The sequence below is a fragment of the Balaenoptera physalus genome, assembly GCF_965194825.1.
Source record: "Balaenoptera physalus genome assembly, chromosome: 5".
In the NCBI taxonomy this organism is placed as follows: Eukaryota; Metazoa; Chordata; class Mammalia; order Artiodactyla; family Balaenopteridae; genus Balaenoptera; species Balaenoptera physalus.
In genome coordinates this window covers 74,312,295-74,330,138 of record NC_138884.1, presented here as the reverse complement: position 1 = coordinate 74,330,138, position 17,844 = coordinate 74,312,295, and the positions used below count along the sequence as shown (strand labels likewise).

Sequence of the window (17,844 nt, the reverse complement as noted above, 5' to 3'; positions counted from 1 at the left end):
CAGATTCGACGGCTAAATTAAAACCTTTACAGACAAGCAAAAGCTAAGAGAGTTCAGCACCACCAAACCAGCTTTACAACAAATGCTAAAGGAACTTCTCTAGACAGGAAACACAAGAGAAGGAAAAGACCTACAATAACATACCCAAAACATTAAGAAAATAGTAATAGGAACATACATATCGATTATTACCGTAAAAGTAAATGGATTAAATGCTCCAACCAAAAGACATAGACTGGCTGAATGGATACAAAAACAAGACCCATATTTGTGCTGTCTACAAGAGACCCACTTCAGACCTATGGACACATACAGACTGAAAGTGAGGGGATGGAAAAAGATATTCCATGCAAATGGAAATCAAAAGAAAGCTACAGTAGCAAGTCTCATATCAGACAAAAATAGACTTTAAAATAAAGACTATTACAAGAGACAAAGAAGGACACTACAGAATGATCAAGGGATCAATCTAAGAAGAAGATATAACAGTTGTAAATATTTACGCACCCAACATAAGAGCATCTCAATACATAAGGCAATGGTAACAGCCATAAAAGGGAAAATCGACAGTAACACAATAATAGTAGGGGACTTTAACACCCCACTTTCACCAATGGACAGATAAACCAAAATGAAAATAAATAAGGAAACACATGCTTTAAATGACACATTAAACAGGATGGACTTAATTGATATTTACAGGACATCCCATCCAAAAACAACAGAATACACTTCTCAAGTGCTTATGGAACATTCTCCAGGATAGACCATATCTTGGGTCACAAATCAAGCCTTGGTAAATTTAAGAAAATTGAAATCATATCAAGTATCTTTTCCAGCCACAACGCTGAGACTAGATATCAATTACAGGAAAAAAACTGTAAAAAAATACAAACACATGGAGGCTAAAAAATACAGTACTTAAATAAGCAAGAGTTCACTGAAGAAATCAAAGAGGAAATCAAAAAATACCTAGAAACAAATGACAATGAAAACACGACAACCCAAAACCTATGGGATGCAGCAAAAACAGTTCTAAGAGGGAAGTTTATAGCAATACAAGCCTACCTCAAGAAACAAGAAATATCTCAAATAAACAACCTACCCTTACACCTAAAGCAATTAGAGAAAGAAGAACAAAAAAACCTCCAAAGTTAGCAGAAGGAAAGAAATCATAAAGATCAGAGCAGAAATAAATGAAAAGAATTGAAGGAAACAGTAGCAAAGATCAATAAAACTAAAAGCTGGTTCTTTGAGAAGATAAACAAAATTGATAAACCATTAGCCAGACTCATCCAAAAAAAAAACGGAGAAGACTCAAATCAACAGAATTAGAAATGAAAAAGGAGAAGTAACAACTGACACTGCAGAAATACAAAGGATCATGAGAGATTACTGCAAGCCACTATATGCCAATAAAATGGACAATCTGGAAGAAATGGAGAAATTCTTAGAAAAACACAACCTTCCAAGACTGAACCAGAAAGAAATAGAAAATATAAACAGACCAATCACAGACACTGAAATTGAGACTGTGATTAAAAATCTTCCAACAAACAAAGGCCCAGGACCAGATGGCTTCACAGGTGAATTCTATGAAACATTTAGAGAAGAGCTAACACCTATCCTTCTCAAACTCTTCCTAAATATAGCAGAGGGAGGAACACTCCCAGACTCATTCTACAAGGCTACCATCACCCTGATACCAAAACCAAACGAAGATGTCACAAAAAAAGAAAACTGTGGGTCAGTATCACTGATGAACATAGATGCAAAAATCCTCAACAAAATATAAGCAAACAAACTCCAACAGCACGTTAAAAGGATCATACACCATGATCAAGTGGGGTTTATCCCAGGTATGCAAGGGTTCTTCAATATATGCAAATCAGTCAGTGTGATACACCATATTAACAAATTGAAGGATGAAAACTATGTGATGATCTCAATAGATGCAGAAAAAGTTTTCGACAAAATTCAACACCCATTTATGATAAAAACTCTCCAGAAAGTAGGCATAGAGGAAACTTACCTCAACATAATAAAGGCCATATATGACAAACCCACAACAAACATCATTCTCAGTGGTGAAAAACTGAAGCCCTTTCCACTAAGATCAGGAACAAGACAAGGTTGCCCACTCTCACCACTATTATTCAACATAATTTTGGAAGTTTTAGCCACAGCAATCAGAGAAGAAAAAGAAATAAAAGGAATCCAAATCGGAAAAGAAGAAGTAAAACTCACTGTTTGCAGATGACATGATAGTATACATAGAGAATCCTAAAGATGCTACCAGAAAACTACTAGAACTAATCAATGAATTTGATAATGTTGCAGGATACAAAATTAATGCTCAGAAATCTCTTGCATTCCGATACACTGATGATGAAAAAATCTGAAAGAGAAATTAAGGAAACACTCCCATTTACCATTGCAACAAAAAGAATAAAATACCTAGGAATAAACCTACCTAAGGACACAAAAGACCTGTATGCAGAAAACTATAAGACACTGTTGAAAGAAATTAAAGATGATACAAACAGATGGAGAGATATACCATGTTCTTGGATTGGAAGGATCAACATTGTGAAAATGAGTATACTACCCAAAGCAATCTACAGATTCAATGCAATCCCTATCAAACTACCACTGGCATTTTTCACAGAACTAGCACAAGAAATTTCACAATTTGTATGGAAACACAAAAGACCCTGAATAGCCAAAGCAATCTTGAGAAAGAAAAACGGAGCTGGAGGAATCAGGCTCCCTGGCTTTAGACTATACTACAAAGGTACAGTAATAAGACAGTATGGTACTGGCACAAAAACAGAAATATAGATCAATGGAACAGGATAGAAGGCCCAGAGATAAACCCATGCACGTATGGTCATCTTATCTTTGATAAAAGAGGCAAGAGTATACAATGGAGAAAAGACAACCTCTTCAGTAAGTGCTGCTGGGAAAACTGGACAGCTCCATGAAAAGGAATGAAATTAGAACACTCACTAACAACTTATACAAAAATCAACTCAAAATGGATTAAAGACCTAAATGTAAGGCCAGACACTATAAAACTCTTAAAGGAAAACATAGGCAGAACACTCTTATGACATAAATCACAGCAAGATCCTTTTTTACCCACCTCCTAGAGAAATGGAAATAAAAACAAAAATAAACAAATGGGACCTAATGAAACTTAAAAGCTTTTGCACAGCCAAGGAAACCATAAACAAGATGAAAAGACAACCCTCAGAATGGGAGAAAATATTTGCAAACGAAGCAACTGACAAGGGATTAATCTCCAAAATATATAAGCAGCTCATGCAGCTCAATATCAAAAAACAACCCAATGCAAAAATGGGCAGAAGACCTAAATAGACATTTCTCCAAAGACGATATACAGATTGCCAACAAACACATGAAAGGATGTTCATCATCACTAACCGTTAGAGAAATGCAAATCAAAACTACAATGAGGTATCACCTCACACCAGTCAGAATGGCCATCATCAAAAAATCTAGAAACAATAAATGCTGGAAAGGGTGTGGAGAAAAGGGAACCCTCTTTCACTGTTGGTGGGAATGTAAATTGATACAGCCACTATGGAGAACAGTATGGAGGTTCCTTAAAAAACTAAAAATAGAACTACCATATGACCCAGCAATCCCACTACTGGGCATATACCCTGAGGAAACCATAATTCAAAAAGGGACATGTACCACAATATTCACTGTAGCACTATTTACAATGGCCAGGACACGGAAGCAATCTAAGTGTGCAGTGACAGATGAATGGATAAAGAAGATGTGGCACATATATACAATGGAATATTACTCAGCCATAAAAAGAAACGAAATTGAGTTATTTGTAGCGAGGTGGATGGACCTAGAGTCTGTCATATAGAGTGAAGTAAGTCAGAAAGAGAAGAACAAATACTGTATGCTTACACATATATATGGAATCTTAAAAAAAAAAGTTCTGAGGAACCTAGGGGCAGGACAGGAAAAAAGACACAGTTGTAGAGATTGGACTTGAGGACACGGGGATGGGGAAGGGTAAGCTGGGTCGAAGTGAGAGAGTGGCATTGACATATATACACTACCGAATGTAAAATAGATAGCTAGTGGGAAGCTGCAGCATAGTATAGGGAGATCAGCTCGGTGCTTTGTTACCACCTAGAGGGGTGGGATAGGGAGGGTGGGAGGGAGACGCAAGAGGGAAGGGTTATGGGGATATATGTATACGTATAGCTGATTCACTTTGTTATACAGCAGAAATTAACACAATGTAAAGCAATTATACTCCAATAAAGATGTTAAAAAAATAAATAAATAAAAAGTACAATTAGCAGTTATTAGGAAGAAGAGAAAAGTAACAATTCAGTAAATTTTTAAATCTATTATTGAAGAGTTTGAAGTAAAGGCTAATAAGGGGACCTTTTCATATTCTTTTCTTTTTGGCCACACTATGCGGCTTGTAGGATCTCAGTTCCCCGACCAGGGATTGGACCCAGGCCATGGTAGTAAAAGCCTGGAATCCTAACTACTATGCACCAGGGAACTCCCAAGGGATCTTTTTATAGTCTAATATAGAAAAACTGTTACTCTCAATGTTTCTTATAAGCAAAAACATACAATAAAGGATGTAGGAATGAACAGTCATGAATTTGTATTGGTTTTCTTTATTGAAACTGCTTTTTTCTTTTCATCTTTGTTTATGCTGTTAAGTATATTTCTTCTATCTCAGAAGCGATGTTATTGTTGCTTTTTATTTTATTTATTTATTATTTTTTTTATGGGCTGCACTGTGCAACTTGTGGGATCTTAGTTCTCCAACCAGGGGTTGAACCCAGGCCCTCGACAGTAAAAGCATGGAGTCCTAACCCCTGGACCACCAGGGAATTCCCTGCTGTTGCACTTATATTCAGTGAACTGCACAGCTTAAAGCATTGTCTTATAATTATACAAATCAAGAATCCATAAAAGAAAAATTTCATGTTCAGTTGGGACACTACTTAGAATAAAATGAAAGTATTGTATTTTTTCACCCATCTCTTTACTTTGCACGAAGTCTCTTGAATTATCAAGTAATGTCCCTGAAGACTTATAGTCTTGTATGAATTCTTATCAAAAATAAGGTCAGGGGATTATGAAAATTTGCATTCTGCAAAGATTTTGGTGGACTAAAATGTGTTTTGGCCTTCTTACCATCTCTGTTGCCTCTGATTAAGGAAAGATAAAAATCACAAACTTGTATTTAAATTATTTATATATGGAAAGCAAATTCTTTACAAATACTTTGACATAGAATAAGTTACCCCAAAATTTTGAATTTTAAAGTAGCTATTGAAAATAGAAGAGTTTAAAATGATTGCTGTGAATTAAAGGGTATTTTAAACAAACATTAAATCTTTAGAGAAAATGAATATTTCTGAGGAATTTATCATGCTCAAGGGACAGAGGACTTCAGTTTATCTGAAAAGTTCAAAATTTTTGTGTTTAATTGTACTTCTATACTTTTTTCTCAGGATGATGCTAATAATGATCCACAGTGGTCTGAGGAACAGCTAATTGCTGCAAATTTTTGCTTTGCTGGACTTGTTATAGGCCAAACTGAAGTGGATATCATGAGTCATGCTACACAGGCTATTTTTGAAATACTGGAGAAATCCTGGTTGCCCCAGAACTGTACACTGGTTGATATGAAGGTACAAATGAAATGGAGTTTTGAAAGTAAAGGTTATTACCGAGACATGTCTTTGTAGTAATTTTGAAAAACTCTTTGGTGATGTGCTATTTCTAGATTGAATTTGGTGTTGATGTAACCACCAAAGAAATTGTTCTTGCTGATGTTATTGATAATGATTCCTGGAGACTCTGGCCATCAGGAGATCGAAGCCAACAAAAAGACAAACAGGTAGGTAATGCTTCAGGTTTTCTTTAATCCTTTGCAAGATCAGGCTGGGATAGGGAAGAAGGGGAAGATGGGAGGAAAAGAAAAGTCAGTTATTGTTACTTATGATATGAACCTGAGTTGTTGATTGCTATTTATTTTTAAAGATAAATATCTCTTATGTTTCATATATCATGGAAAAAAGATAGGAGTGATACTTCACATTTATGAAGCAGATTTCTCATTTATTATCTTAATAGACTCACGCAGAGTAAGTATTATCCTTGTTTGGCTAATTGAAAACTAAGGCTCTAAGATGATAGATATCTTCACAGTTACAAGAGTAAGTGGCAGATCTGGAACTTGGGTCTTGCAGATCTTATCAGGCTCCATATCTGCTCTTTCCTATGAAAAACAAAATTAGGGCAAGACCCTCTCTATACTTAATACGTAAGAATTGTCAGGGCAGCTAATTGTAGTTGCTGGTGTAGTAACTCAGATGAAAATACAAGTATACATCACCATCTGAACTTTCTCTAGTCTAATTCAGGAAATGAATTTGTTGACTCACATACATTTTCAGATATATCCTTTGCTATGCAAACTCTTCATAATCTGTACCCAAAACTCAGAAACCAAATAATTTTAGATAGGAAGAATATTACTAATAGAATACTTTACCCAGTCTTCTTTTCTATCAGAAAACTCTGGCTCTTTGCACTGACTTAGGTCTGGGAATTGGGTGAGAGGTAGTGAGTCTCTATAATGGTGGCTCACATCAGTCATCTCTGCTTAGTAGATCTAGTTGCTGGGTGTTTTTTGGGGGAGGGAGTAGGGGGAGGTCATGCACATCTAGTGCTTGTATTCTAAACTTTCTATTTTATTTTCTAGTCGTATCGTGACCTCAAGGAAGTAACTCCTGAAGGGCTGCAGATGGTAAAGAAAAATTTTGAGTGGGTTGCAGAAAGAGTAGAGGTAAACCTTTTGTAATAAATCAGTATTGTATTGGATGTTTTTCTCCAAGAAAATCTTGCTTCAAAAAGAAAAAAAAAAAAAAATGAGAGGGTGCAGTGCTTTTCTTTTTTCCAGTGACTTTAAAGAAAGGAGCACCTTTAAAAAATGTACCAGCTGAACTATCCTCACTGGCATACTGGAACTCCCTGCTGTGAAACTGGCCAGTCCTCATCTCCCAAATCCTGTTGGGGGAACCTGGAATCCTTTCCTCCCTGCCCCCTACAGGAGAAGCCTTACATTTCTTACCCACCTCTCCACTGCTACTCAGAGTTCCACTAGCAAGAGTTTAGAATTGGAACTCCATGTGACATTAAAATGTCACTCTAAAATTTATGGTATTATTATTAGTATAATTCCATGGAAATTGAATGGGGTTTATGGTTATCCAAGGGTAGTAACTACTTTTTAGAACATCATTTCCATAGGAACATGCATTTTGAAATCCAAGCAACTAACTTAAAAAGATTTATAATATGACTTCTATTATGGCCGATTACACCTTAAAACCCCCATTGAACAGAATGTACTAAAAATCTTCAATGACATATTTTATATTGTAGCTTCCTGAATATTAATTAAAAGGTTTGAGTATTTATCCTTTTTATTACAATAGTAAACAATTTATCTGATTAAAAATCTTACTCATTAGGTCTTAGTTATGAAGACCACTTTCCTTTATATATAGAGGTTATTTTGAAAAATAAATCCTCTATCATTTTGTTCTGCTTGTCTGTCTTAAATTTGGTCTATTAAAGGAAATATTGTGGCAGGTTGTAATTTTACTATAAACTATAGCTCTGTAAACTGACTATTCTTACAGTACTCATTCCTATATTTATTCATTTTTGTCTTTGCCTTCTTTTGCATATTCATGTTTTTTTTTTCCAGTTGCTTCTGAAACCAGAAAGTCAGTGCAGGGTTGTAGTATTGATGGGCTCAACCTCTGATCTTAGTCACTGTGAAAAAATTAAGAAGACTTGTGGAAATTTTGGCATTCCCTGTGAACTTAGGGTAACATCTGCCCATAAAGGACCAGATGAAACGCTGAGGATTAAAGCTGAGTATGAAGGTAAATGTAGAATAACTAGAGCATTTCAGGAAGTTCTCCTGATTTTGCCCCAAATTTTATGTTTAGATTAATAATGCTGAAAAATAGTTTCGCCACATTCCAAGGGAAAAAATGTGATATTCTAGGCTTTCATGATGTTTACCTCCAAAAGTTTTAAGGTGCTCTAGGAGCTTATAAAAGAATGGACCAGGGAGAAAGAACTGAAAATGCAAGCATGGGAGGAAAATGAAGACTAGAATTAGTCTTTACCTAATCCCCTCAAGCATCGTTTCTAATATGCTGCAACAGAAGACAGGCCCCACGTCAATTACAGAAGGAGGGCCTAGGGTTGAAGCAGCAGATTCTCTCAAGTATCTTTAACGGTCAGCCTTTCCTGGGAGGCAGTCAAACATGAAATTAAGGAATAATTTCAGAATTTAGTATATAAAAGAAATGTCTTGATGGGATAGCATCTAAAATATGGAGCCCTGTAGATTGGAATGTTTCTCAACTGGAAAAAATATTGGTTGAGTATTCCTTCTGAAGGTAGTTGCTATAGGAGCATAGTTACTGAATTTTGGAGGGTTTTTTTTTTTCAGGGGGTGGGTGGGAATGTCTCAGACCTCTTTGATAAGCTAATAAAAGCCAGATCTCTTTCTCCAGAAAAATGCAAACATAAAATTTTGGATTCTAAGTTAGGAATCACTGTTATAGGAAACAAAGGAATAACTTATGAATTTATGAAAAAATAAAATATTTATGAGGTATGTTTAAAAATATATTGAAGGGTCTTAAATATTTGGGTACTATATTATTGAATTCAGTTCCTCAACTCTTATTTCAAGAAGTGTCACTAAACGCATATATGTGGAACCTAGAAAAATGGTACAGATGAACCAGTTTGCAGGGCAGAAATCGAGACACAGATGTAGAGAACAAACATATGGACACCAAGGGGGTGGGGATGGTGGTGTGATGAATTGGGCGATTGGGATTGACATGTATACACTGATGTGTATAAAATTGATGACTACTAAGGACCTGCTGTATAAAAAAATAAATAAGATAAAATTGAAAAATTAAAAAAAAAAAAGAAGTGTCACTAAACCTCTAGTCTCTATTAATTGTGTCTCCCATACCCTGTTGGTTGAAAGACACCAGGAGAGATGCCGCTTCAGGTGGTGTCATTCTTTGCTTCAGCGAGCCAAAGTAGCAATAGTAGAGGGGGCCTTTGAACCATTCCCTCACTCACACCCTGGTGTTATACTTCCTTTGTACTACAGATCTCAAAGATGGCCAAACTTCTTCTTGCTACTTCATTACTTGATATACAGTAAGTGGCAGAGTGAACCTTATATTTTGAATATATATTTAATAATAGTGTCAATATAGTGCCTTTTCTGGAGACTATTGTTAAAGAACTCAAGGAGTTACTACACATGGGCCCTTTTTTTTTTTTTAACCTATCTTTAAATCTCTTGAGTGCTTAGCCTAATTATAAACTTGTAATTTGCCTAGGGGATGGCATTCCTACTGTATTTGTGGCAGTGGCAGGCAGAAGCAATGGTTTAGGACCAGTGATGTCTGGTAACACAGCATATCCAGTTATCAGCTGTCCTCCCCTCACTCCAGACTGGGGAGCTCAGGATGTGTGGTCTTCTCTTCGATTACCCAGTGGTAAGATAATTGAATTTTTAAAAAACGTTTATTAAAAAGTTTCAAATATGCACTGTAGTAGAGAGAATAACATAATGAAATCTCACGTACCCGTTACCCAGCTTCAGAAATTAACATCTTGCTGCATCTATAGCCCTCTCCTGCTGGATTATTTAAAGCAGATCTGAGAGATTATGGCATTTTATACTTCAATATTTACGTATGCCTTTCTAAATGATAAAGACCCTAGTTTAAAAATCATAAAAAAAAAAAAAAAAATCATAATTATGATACCATATTCACACCTAAGAAAAATTAATGGTAATTTCTTAAAATCTAATTTCCAATTAGTGTTAAAGTTTTTCCAGTTGTCTCATTTGTTTTTACAGTTTGTTTATTCAAATTAAGATCCAACATAGCCCTTATATTGCACTTAGTTTATATATCTCTTAAGTCTCTTTTAATCTTCCTTTTTTTTTTCCTCTTTCATTTCTCCTATAGAATTTTCTGCATTCTGGATTTAGCTGATTACATTCCTGGGTGTTGTTTAACATGCTCTTCCATCCCCTATTTTCTGTAAAGTGGTGGTAAAGTCTGTAGTTAGATCAAGTTCAGATGTGGTTTTGGTTTTGGTTTTGGTTTTGGTTTTTTTTCCCCACCCAGGAATACATCATTCATGGTATTTTGTTGTTTTGTTTTGTTTTGTTTTTTGTAAATGTGATTGTTACTTCTGTAGAGGAAATAAAATATTTAAAAATTAGGGATTAGAATAATTAAAACCAAGGAAGTTTCATCAGTTGGCTGGCTGAGCAGGATCTCATAAAATAACAATATTGTTGTGTGCTCATCATGGTCCAAGATAATGATCTGATCTACAAGGCCTGAGTGTCAATACTGTTTCAGTAAGAGTCGATCTGCTTATTACTTAATAAACCTCATATTTTTCTCACAGTCGTGTAAGTGTAAATCCGCTCTTGATACGTGTTAAGTAATTGTGCCCTCTGACATGTTCCCATATGGACTGGCTTCTCTCTAGGCCTGCTGCACTGCTCTTGTCTTAGGATCTCTCTCTACAGCATCCTGGACATTCATTTTGCCTTTCTCTAGTCTCGGAGCTCCTGTTTCCTAGGTCCCATATCTTTACCTTCTTGGTTTACGTTTTGTTGGAGAGCATTCTAGGGAACTTCCTGAGGAAAAGGTACAGAAGATAAACTTTTTGAGACCTTGTATACCTAAAACGTTTTTATTGTAGCTCAGTCTGATTTGATAATTTAGGAATAGAATTCGAGGTTGAAAACTATTTTCTGTCAGAATTTTTTCTTTTTTTAATTTATTTATTTTATTTATTTTTGGCTGCGTTGGGTCTTTGTTGCTGCTCGTGGGCTTTCTCTAGTTGCCCTGAGCAGGGACTACTCTTCATTGCAGTGTGCAGGCTTCTCATTGCGGTGGCTTCTCTTGTTGCGGAGCTTGGGCTCTAGGCACACGGGCTTCAGTAGTTGTGGTGGGCGGGCTCAGTAGTTGTGGTGCATGAGCTTAGTTGCTCCGTGGCATGTGGGATCTTCCTGGACCAGGGCTTGAACCTGTGTTCCCTGCATCAGCAGGCGGATTCTTAACCACTGCGCTACCAGGGAAGCCCTGTCAGAATTTTGAGGTCATTACCTCTCTGTCGTCTAGCTTCCAGAGTTATTGAGAACTCCAGTGCCCTTCCACCATTCTGGTTCTAGGTCATTTATGAATTTTGTTTCTTTCTGGAAATTTCTTGGATCTTTTATCAACCCATTATTCTTAAATTTCACGAAGATGCATCTTGGTGAGTCTGTTTTCATCCTGGGCTTGTAGTGGGCTCTTTTAATCTGGAACTTTGATTCTTTAGTCGTGGGAAATTTTCTTGAATTACTTAATAATTTCCTTCTGCCTCCATTTTCTTTCTTCTTTCATTTTTGGATTTACTTTTCACCGCCTTGATTTCTATTTTGTTTTCTTATTCTTTTTTTTTTTTTTTTAATATTTATTTATTTTATTTTTGGCTGTGCCGGGTCTTAGTTGTGGCATGCGGACTTCGTAGTTGCAGCACACAGGATCTTCATTGTGACATGCGGACTCTTAGTTGCAGCATGCATGTGGGATCTAGTTCCCCGACCAAGAATCGAACCCGGGCCCCCTGCATTGGGAGTGTGGAGTCTTACCCACTGGACCACCAGGGAAGTCCCTGTTTTCTTATTCTTGTTGCCATACTTTCTGGAAGATCTCTTCAACTTTACATTTCAACCCATCTATTGAGCTTTTCATTTTGAACGTGGTATTTTGAATTTCTTACAGCTCTTTTTGTTCTCTGGTCTCCCCCTACCACCTCCCCAAACATCCTTTTCTTGTTTAATCTTTGCAATAACCTCTTCTATCTCTCTGAGATTATTGTTCCTTTCATATTAGTTCCTTTCCATAGCTGTTTGCTAAGCCTTGGCTGTTTTCTCTTGTTTAAGAATGGCACTGTAAAAACCAATTGGAGGGACTTCCCTGGTGGTCCAGTGGCTAAGACTTCACGCTCCCAATGCAGGGGGCACAGGTTCGATCCCTGGTCAGGGAACTAGATCCCACATGCATGCTGCAACTAAAAGATCCCACGTGCTGCAATGAAGATCCCGCACACGGCAACGAAGATCCTGCGTGCCGCAACTAAGACCTGGTACGGCCAAATAAATAAATATAAATTTTTATTTTTAAAAGGGTTATAAAAAACCAATTGGAAGCTCTGCAAGTGGGTAGGGCTTGTCAAAAGTGGCCTCCAGGGCTTCCCTGGTGGCGCAGTGGTTGAGAATCTGCCTGCCAATGCAGGGCACACGGGTTCGAGCCCTGGTCTGGGAAGATCCCACATGCCGTGGAGCAACTGGGCCCGTGAGCCACAATTACTGAGCCTGCGCGTCTGGAGCCTGTGCTCCGCAACAAGAGAGGCCGCGATAGTGAGAGGCCCGCGCACCGCGATGAAGAGTGGCCCCCACTTGCCACAACTAGAGGAAGCCCTCACACAGAAACGAAGACCCAACACAGCCAAAAATAAAAATAATAAATAAATAATAAATAAAATTAAAAAAAAAAAAGTGGCCTCCACTGTGAGTGATCTTGTAGGGTCATTCTTTGAATAATCCCTCACATCAGTGTCTTTGATCTTTTCTCATGTGTTGGCCAGAATTACCAGAGAACCTTTTTAGTCTCAGTCTCCTGCCTGAGTTTGTTAACGTGTGCAGATTTAATCCCATGTTTTCACCGTGGCATTCCTTGCTTCACCTGTGCCCAGTTGGCACAGAAGTCTGGACTAAAGTCTGTTTTGCCTCCAGAAGAATTAAAAATTCTGCCACGGTGCAGAAGGGGCCATTGTTCAGGTACATAGAGTGGGAAGGAGGATCTGATGGCCTTACTTCTTCTTGACTTTCACTCAGTCTTCTTCTTTTTAGCCCCATTTTCAACCTGATTCCTCCCCTAAAAGGTATCTGGTGTCACCAATTCCTCAACCTTTGAGTGGGTTCTGTAATGTCAGGTTGCTTCTCATCTTTCCCTGCTTCTAGTTAGGATTAAATTTTCTTGGTCTGCTAAGTTAGTTACTACTCCATTTGCCAAAATGTTATTGCTGTTATCTCTTTGTGTATGTTTATGTCTGTTTTCTTTATTCCCTTTACTGTTGTTTTTATAGGTTTCAGAGATACATACATCTTGTGAGTAACCTATCTTTAGCTAGACTGATCTGATTATATCAACTTCCCAAGTTAAAAATCTATAACTATAGATGAAACTATACCCAAATTTATGCCAGAGGAATAGTATAGATATTATTATCCATGGAGCTTAGAAAAAGGAATTTTGAGCAAATATGTGGCAGTTTTTACCTAGTAATATCCAAAGAGAGACAGAACCTAGAATATTTTTAGATTCTGATCATTAGAATTGGGGAGAATCTTTTGAGGAACGTTTTCACAGTGGCCTGTGTAAGATCCTGAAAACTCCGTTCCTCTTGCTCTTATGGCATGCTCACCAGGTAACTTAATTTTTTGCTAATTAGGTTTTCTTGACATCAGAAAGTGAGTCATGGGCAGTAGGCACAGGTATTTCAGTTGCTAGAGTGGAATACTCTACCTAGTTTACTACTAATAATAATGGTTGACATTCATTGAGTATTTACTATGTGTCAAGCACTGCTCCAAGCACTTTATCTGTATTAACTCATTGAATCCTCACATAAGGTAGCTACTAGTTATCATTCCCATGTTACAGATAAGGACACTAAAATTAATTTGGCTGATGTTGGTTATGTAGTAAGTAGCAGAGCTGTGTAAATTGATTTATTAATACAAATTAAATCTTGTGATTTATACCTTAGTCTGTTCTTATTGGGGATAGTGAGAGTCAAAGAGCCTGATGAATTCCAAGAGTATTTAGGGAAATTGGAGCTTTTGGATCTATAACCTATTTAGTCCTTGACTCTAATGACACAGACATAATAGTACCACCTCAAGAAACTGCCTGAGCAAACCTGTGGCCCCCGAGGAAGTTACTTTCTTAGTCTACTGTCTTTTAGATCTTATTACTATTGAATTTATTTATAATATTTCTTAAAATTATTTTATGGATTTGACTTTTCCACTGCTTAAAAATGTTAGAATAATTCAAGTGCAAAAACAAAAGGAATAACTAGAAAATTACCAAAACAATGAACATACCTCAGGTTTGTCTAAGAACAGATGATTCTACCTCATTCCCTGTTTTATTTCTATTGCGTTTCACCAGGGATTTAAAGGAATAATGTATGTGAAACGAACTTTGAAAAAGGTAAATTTCTTTGCAAGTGGATTCAGTGAGAAGAGTGATAGTTGTATATAAAATATCTGTTCCTGGCTGATAAATATTACTTATCATCTTATAATCACTTTATCACTCTAAAGAGTAAAGATGGAAACTCCTTCCACAGATCTTACTTCAGACAAGGATAATATAGTAGCTGTATTGTCTGTGGCTAGCAGGGCTTCTGAGAGTATAAAATAGTTGGGTAAGTGGTATTTTCATTATTAATTTACAGCTCAATTTTCTGTCTTTTCTTTTATGAATAGGTCTTGGCTGTTCAACCATACTTTCTCCAGAAGGATCAGCTCAGTTTGCTGCTCAGATATTTGGATTAAACAACCATTTGATTTGGGCCAAACTGCGAGCAAGTGTATTGAACACCTGGATTTCCTTGAAGCAGGCTGACAAGAAAATCAGAGAGGGCAATTTATAAGAAAGAACATCATTGCATTTTTTAGGAGGAAAACTATAAATTTCTAGTTTAGCTGCAGAAAAAAAAAATCAAGTAAGATGAAAAGATTTTAAATCAATCAGAGAAAACAAAATTTATAAGTGAATAAATGCTTCTCTAGATTCATGAATTAGTAGAATAAATGTACATATATATTAGTATTTCTTTATAAGTAGTGAAATTACTATACATTTAAAATTAATCTCTTACCCATTTATGGTCATTGTTAGGTAGGCAGTATAATTAAATATATTTCTTAAATGATAATAATGTCCTATTATAGAGCTAGCTCTAAAGTTACTACTTGACGTTCTACATCTCAGTCTGTAAGTTTTAGAAACTTAAAATGGTTGTATCTTAGGGTGGTTAAGGGCAATATAGTCCTCTTTCACATTATGATCTTTACAAAACTCTAGGGCATGGTTTTTTATTTGCAGTCAGTATGTCAGAAAATGATGTTGTATTTATCCCTAGCTATATAGCCAGAGATGATGTTTGGGTTTGATATTGCCTTTTTAAAGAAAAGCTGAGATTGACGCTGGGGGTAAGAAAGACATGAAATAAGATGAAGGGGCACTGTGGAAACCATGGAGAGACTTCTGAGAACTTCTCTGTTAAGTGTCAGGGCAATTTCCCATGGAAAAGAAGTAGAGTCACCTTTGCCATTGCAAATGAGTTAGTAAATCTTACTTGGCTCTGTAGGTCATAAAATTCTTTTAATTCTGATAACATATTTTAGCCAGACTAACAATCTCCAACCTACCATCATTTTCAGAAATTGGAATCTCCCAGTTAATACCCATAACTAGTTTCTTTCTTGTAATAGTATTAAGTCTAGGCAGTATACCCAGCAAAATGCACTTCTAAAGGAGCAGTTGTTACTGAGAGGTATGATAGTTCATCATGAGTCTATAAACCATATTTGGAAATATCAATGTTACATTATGCAGCCTTGAGGATTTTATAGATCATTAAACTTTAATCCAGGTGTCTATGAACCTCTTAAGCTTACATGTAAAATTTTATGTATATGTTCACTTCTGTGAGAAGGGGGCAATCAATTTTTACCAAAAAGATGTGTCCCCGCCAAAATGTTAAGAATCTCTGCTACAGATGAAATCTTGATAAAACTTTTGCCACTGGCCTACACTGCCTATGCTTTTTCACCTCCCTCTCAACTGTTAACAAGCTGGCATCTCATCACTTCCTTCACCTGATTGCTGTTGGGTATGACTGACCTAACTTCCTTTCTTGGGCTATACACCAAGTTGTTCCAACCTCAATCTTAATCATTCCTCATATTTTACTCTTTCCCTTAAGTATTGATGTTTCCTACTATTGAGTCCATTGTTTACAAATAATGATAGGATAATTTTAATTCTTTATAGTGAATGTCTGTAGACTTGTATTTTCAGCTGTCCATTTCTGTCTGAATGCTCCAAACTTAACTCATCTTTCACCAAGCCTATATCTGGCTGCACTCACTGTCCCAAATCAGAAGCTTAATTTTATCCTTGATGTTTTTCTCTGACCTTTCATTTCTAACTCATCACCAAGTCTTGAATTTACCCTGCTTACCCATCCACTGTACAGAAACCTCAAGCAAGGGTCAAATTCTGTATTACTAGCCTGATGTAGGTCTTCATTCTTAACCCAGCCTTTCTGAGGTTGATTGTCCAAGGACTTACAACAAAAACTCTTAAATAAATGTATTTTGCAACATAGACTCCTTTGAAAATATGAATGCTGTTGACCCTCTCCCTAGAAAATTGCACAGTATGTTTACTAACAGGTTCCATTTGTTCCTGGGTTCCTTGAAGCCTATCCATAGTCTGTAGGTTAAAATTGCTGTTGTAACCCATCAAGGGAACTTGCTTTCCTCTTTTTCAGACTGTTGCATATCTGTACCTTTCGTTCTTAGAATGTTCTCATTTGTCATTAAAATCTACTTGTTAGTTACTAGAGCTTCATCTTCGCTTTCTCCATGAAACCTTCCCTGATAAACCTTCCAGCTACAGTGGCTACAAGTACTTTCTCTGTTGGATTGTAAGCTCCCAAAGAGGAGAAAACGTAATTCTACAGTTTATTTCCCTTACATTGTCTTATGGTCTGATGTGCTAATGCCTAGCTGTCTGTCAGAAATGGGGGAATTATAAAAATCATGTACTGCTTTATTTTCTAAAGTTAGATCACAAGAACAGTTTAAAAGATTTGATTTTAACATCTTTGAACTTGGGCTTCATAGTCTCTGAATAGTCATTGGCTGGCTGCTATTTCAGCTGTTCTGTCCCTGCCTAGCAAAAGCTCCACCTGTTTCTGTGCAGTACATAAAAATTTCAAACACTGATTGAGACTCGTAGATAGGACTTACCTTTATCAATGGTCATTATTAGTTTCTTAATAGAGTACATATATCCTCAGTAGTATAGTTCATCAGTGCTAGAGTAAATACTTGTTTGAAAGTATTTTAACTGTTATAAAAAGTAATTTACACAAACCTACCTGGTTTGCCATCTTTGGGTGTTTATACTTTCTGTGGGCTTATAGTTAAATAGAGGAAGAAAAATTGTGTCCGAATAACGCTGTACTTAAACTTTATATCTTAAAGCCACACTTAGAATTGCTTTAATGCCTTCTGAAATTTAAACAAAGCAGCCAAATAAAAGACAAGGATAAGCTCTTGTGTGAAGCTTTATTCATTCATCCATGTGTGAAATACATGTTTTGCCTTATTTTATTCTAGGCCCTAGGAAAGCAACACTGAACAGAGACAAGGCCCTCGCCCTCACAAAAGTTACATTTTATTGGGGATAACAAACCATAAAAGATAAATCAGACAGATTCAGGGAAGTATAAGTGCACATGAAGAATAGCCAAGGTGAGAGGACAGTGATAAGAGGAAGGTTTTTAAGGAGAGCAGGGCAATGGTGTAAAAGAGGAAGCCATGCA

General features: G+C 36.6%; 1 protein-coding gene across 5 annotated transcripts in view; it reads left to right on the top strand.

The window, feature by feature from the left end:
• CRACD (capping protein inhibiting regulator of actin dynamics) overlaps nt 1-17,571 on the top strand; it is a 384,229-nt gene extending 366,658 nt beyond the window's left edge. For all 5 annotated transcript variants that reach the window (XM_082464423.1, XM_082464424.1, XM_082464426.1 and 2 more), the window contains 6 exons: nt 5,532-5,711; nt 5,807-5,920; nt 6,788-6,871; nt 7,799-7,979; nt 9,477-9,635; nt 14,711-17,571. In XM_082464423.1, coding sequence (XP_082320549.1) covers nt 5,532-5,711; nt 5,807-5,920; nt 6,788-6,871; nt 7,799-7,979; nt 9,477-9,635; nt 14,711-14,877 — 885 coding nt within the window. In that variant the 3' untranslated portion in view covers nt 14,878-17,571. The remainder of the gene's footprint in view (nt 1-5,531; nt 5,712-5,806; nt 5,921-6,787; nt 6,872-7,798; nt 7,980-9,476; nt 9,636-14,710) is intronic.
• The last annotated feature ends 273 nt before the right edge of the window (nt 17,572-17,844 follow it).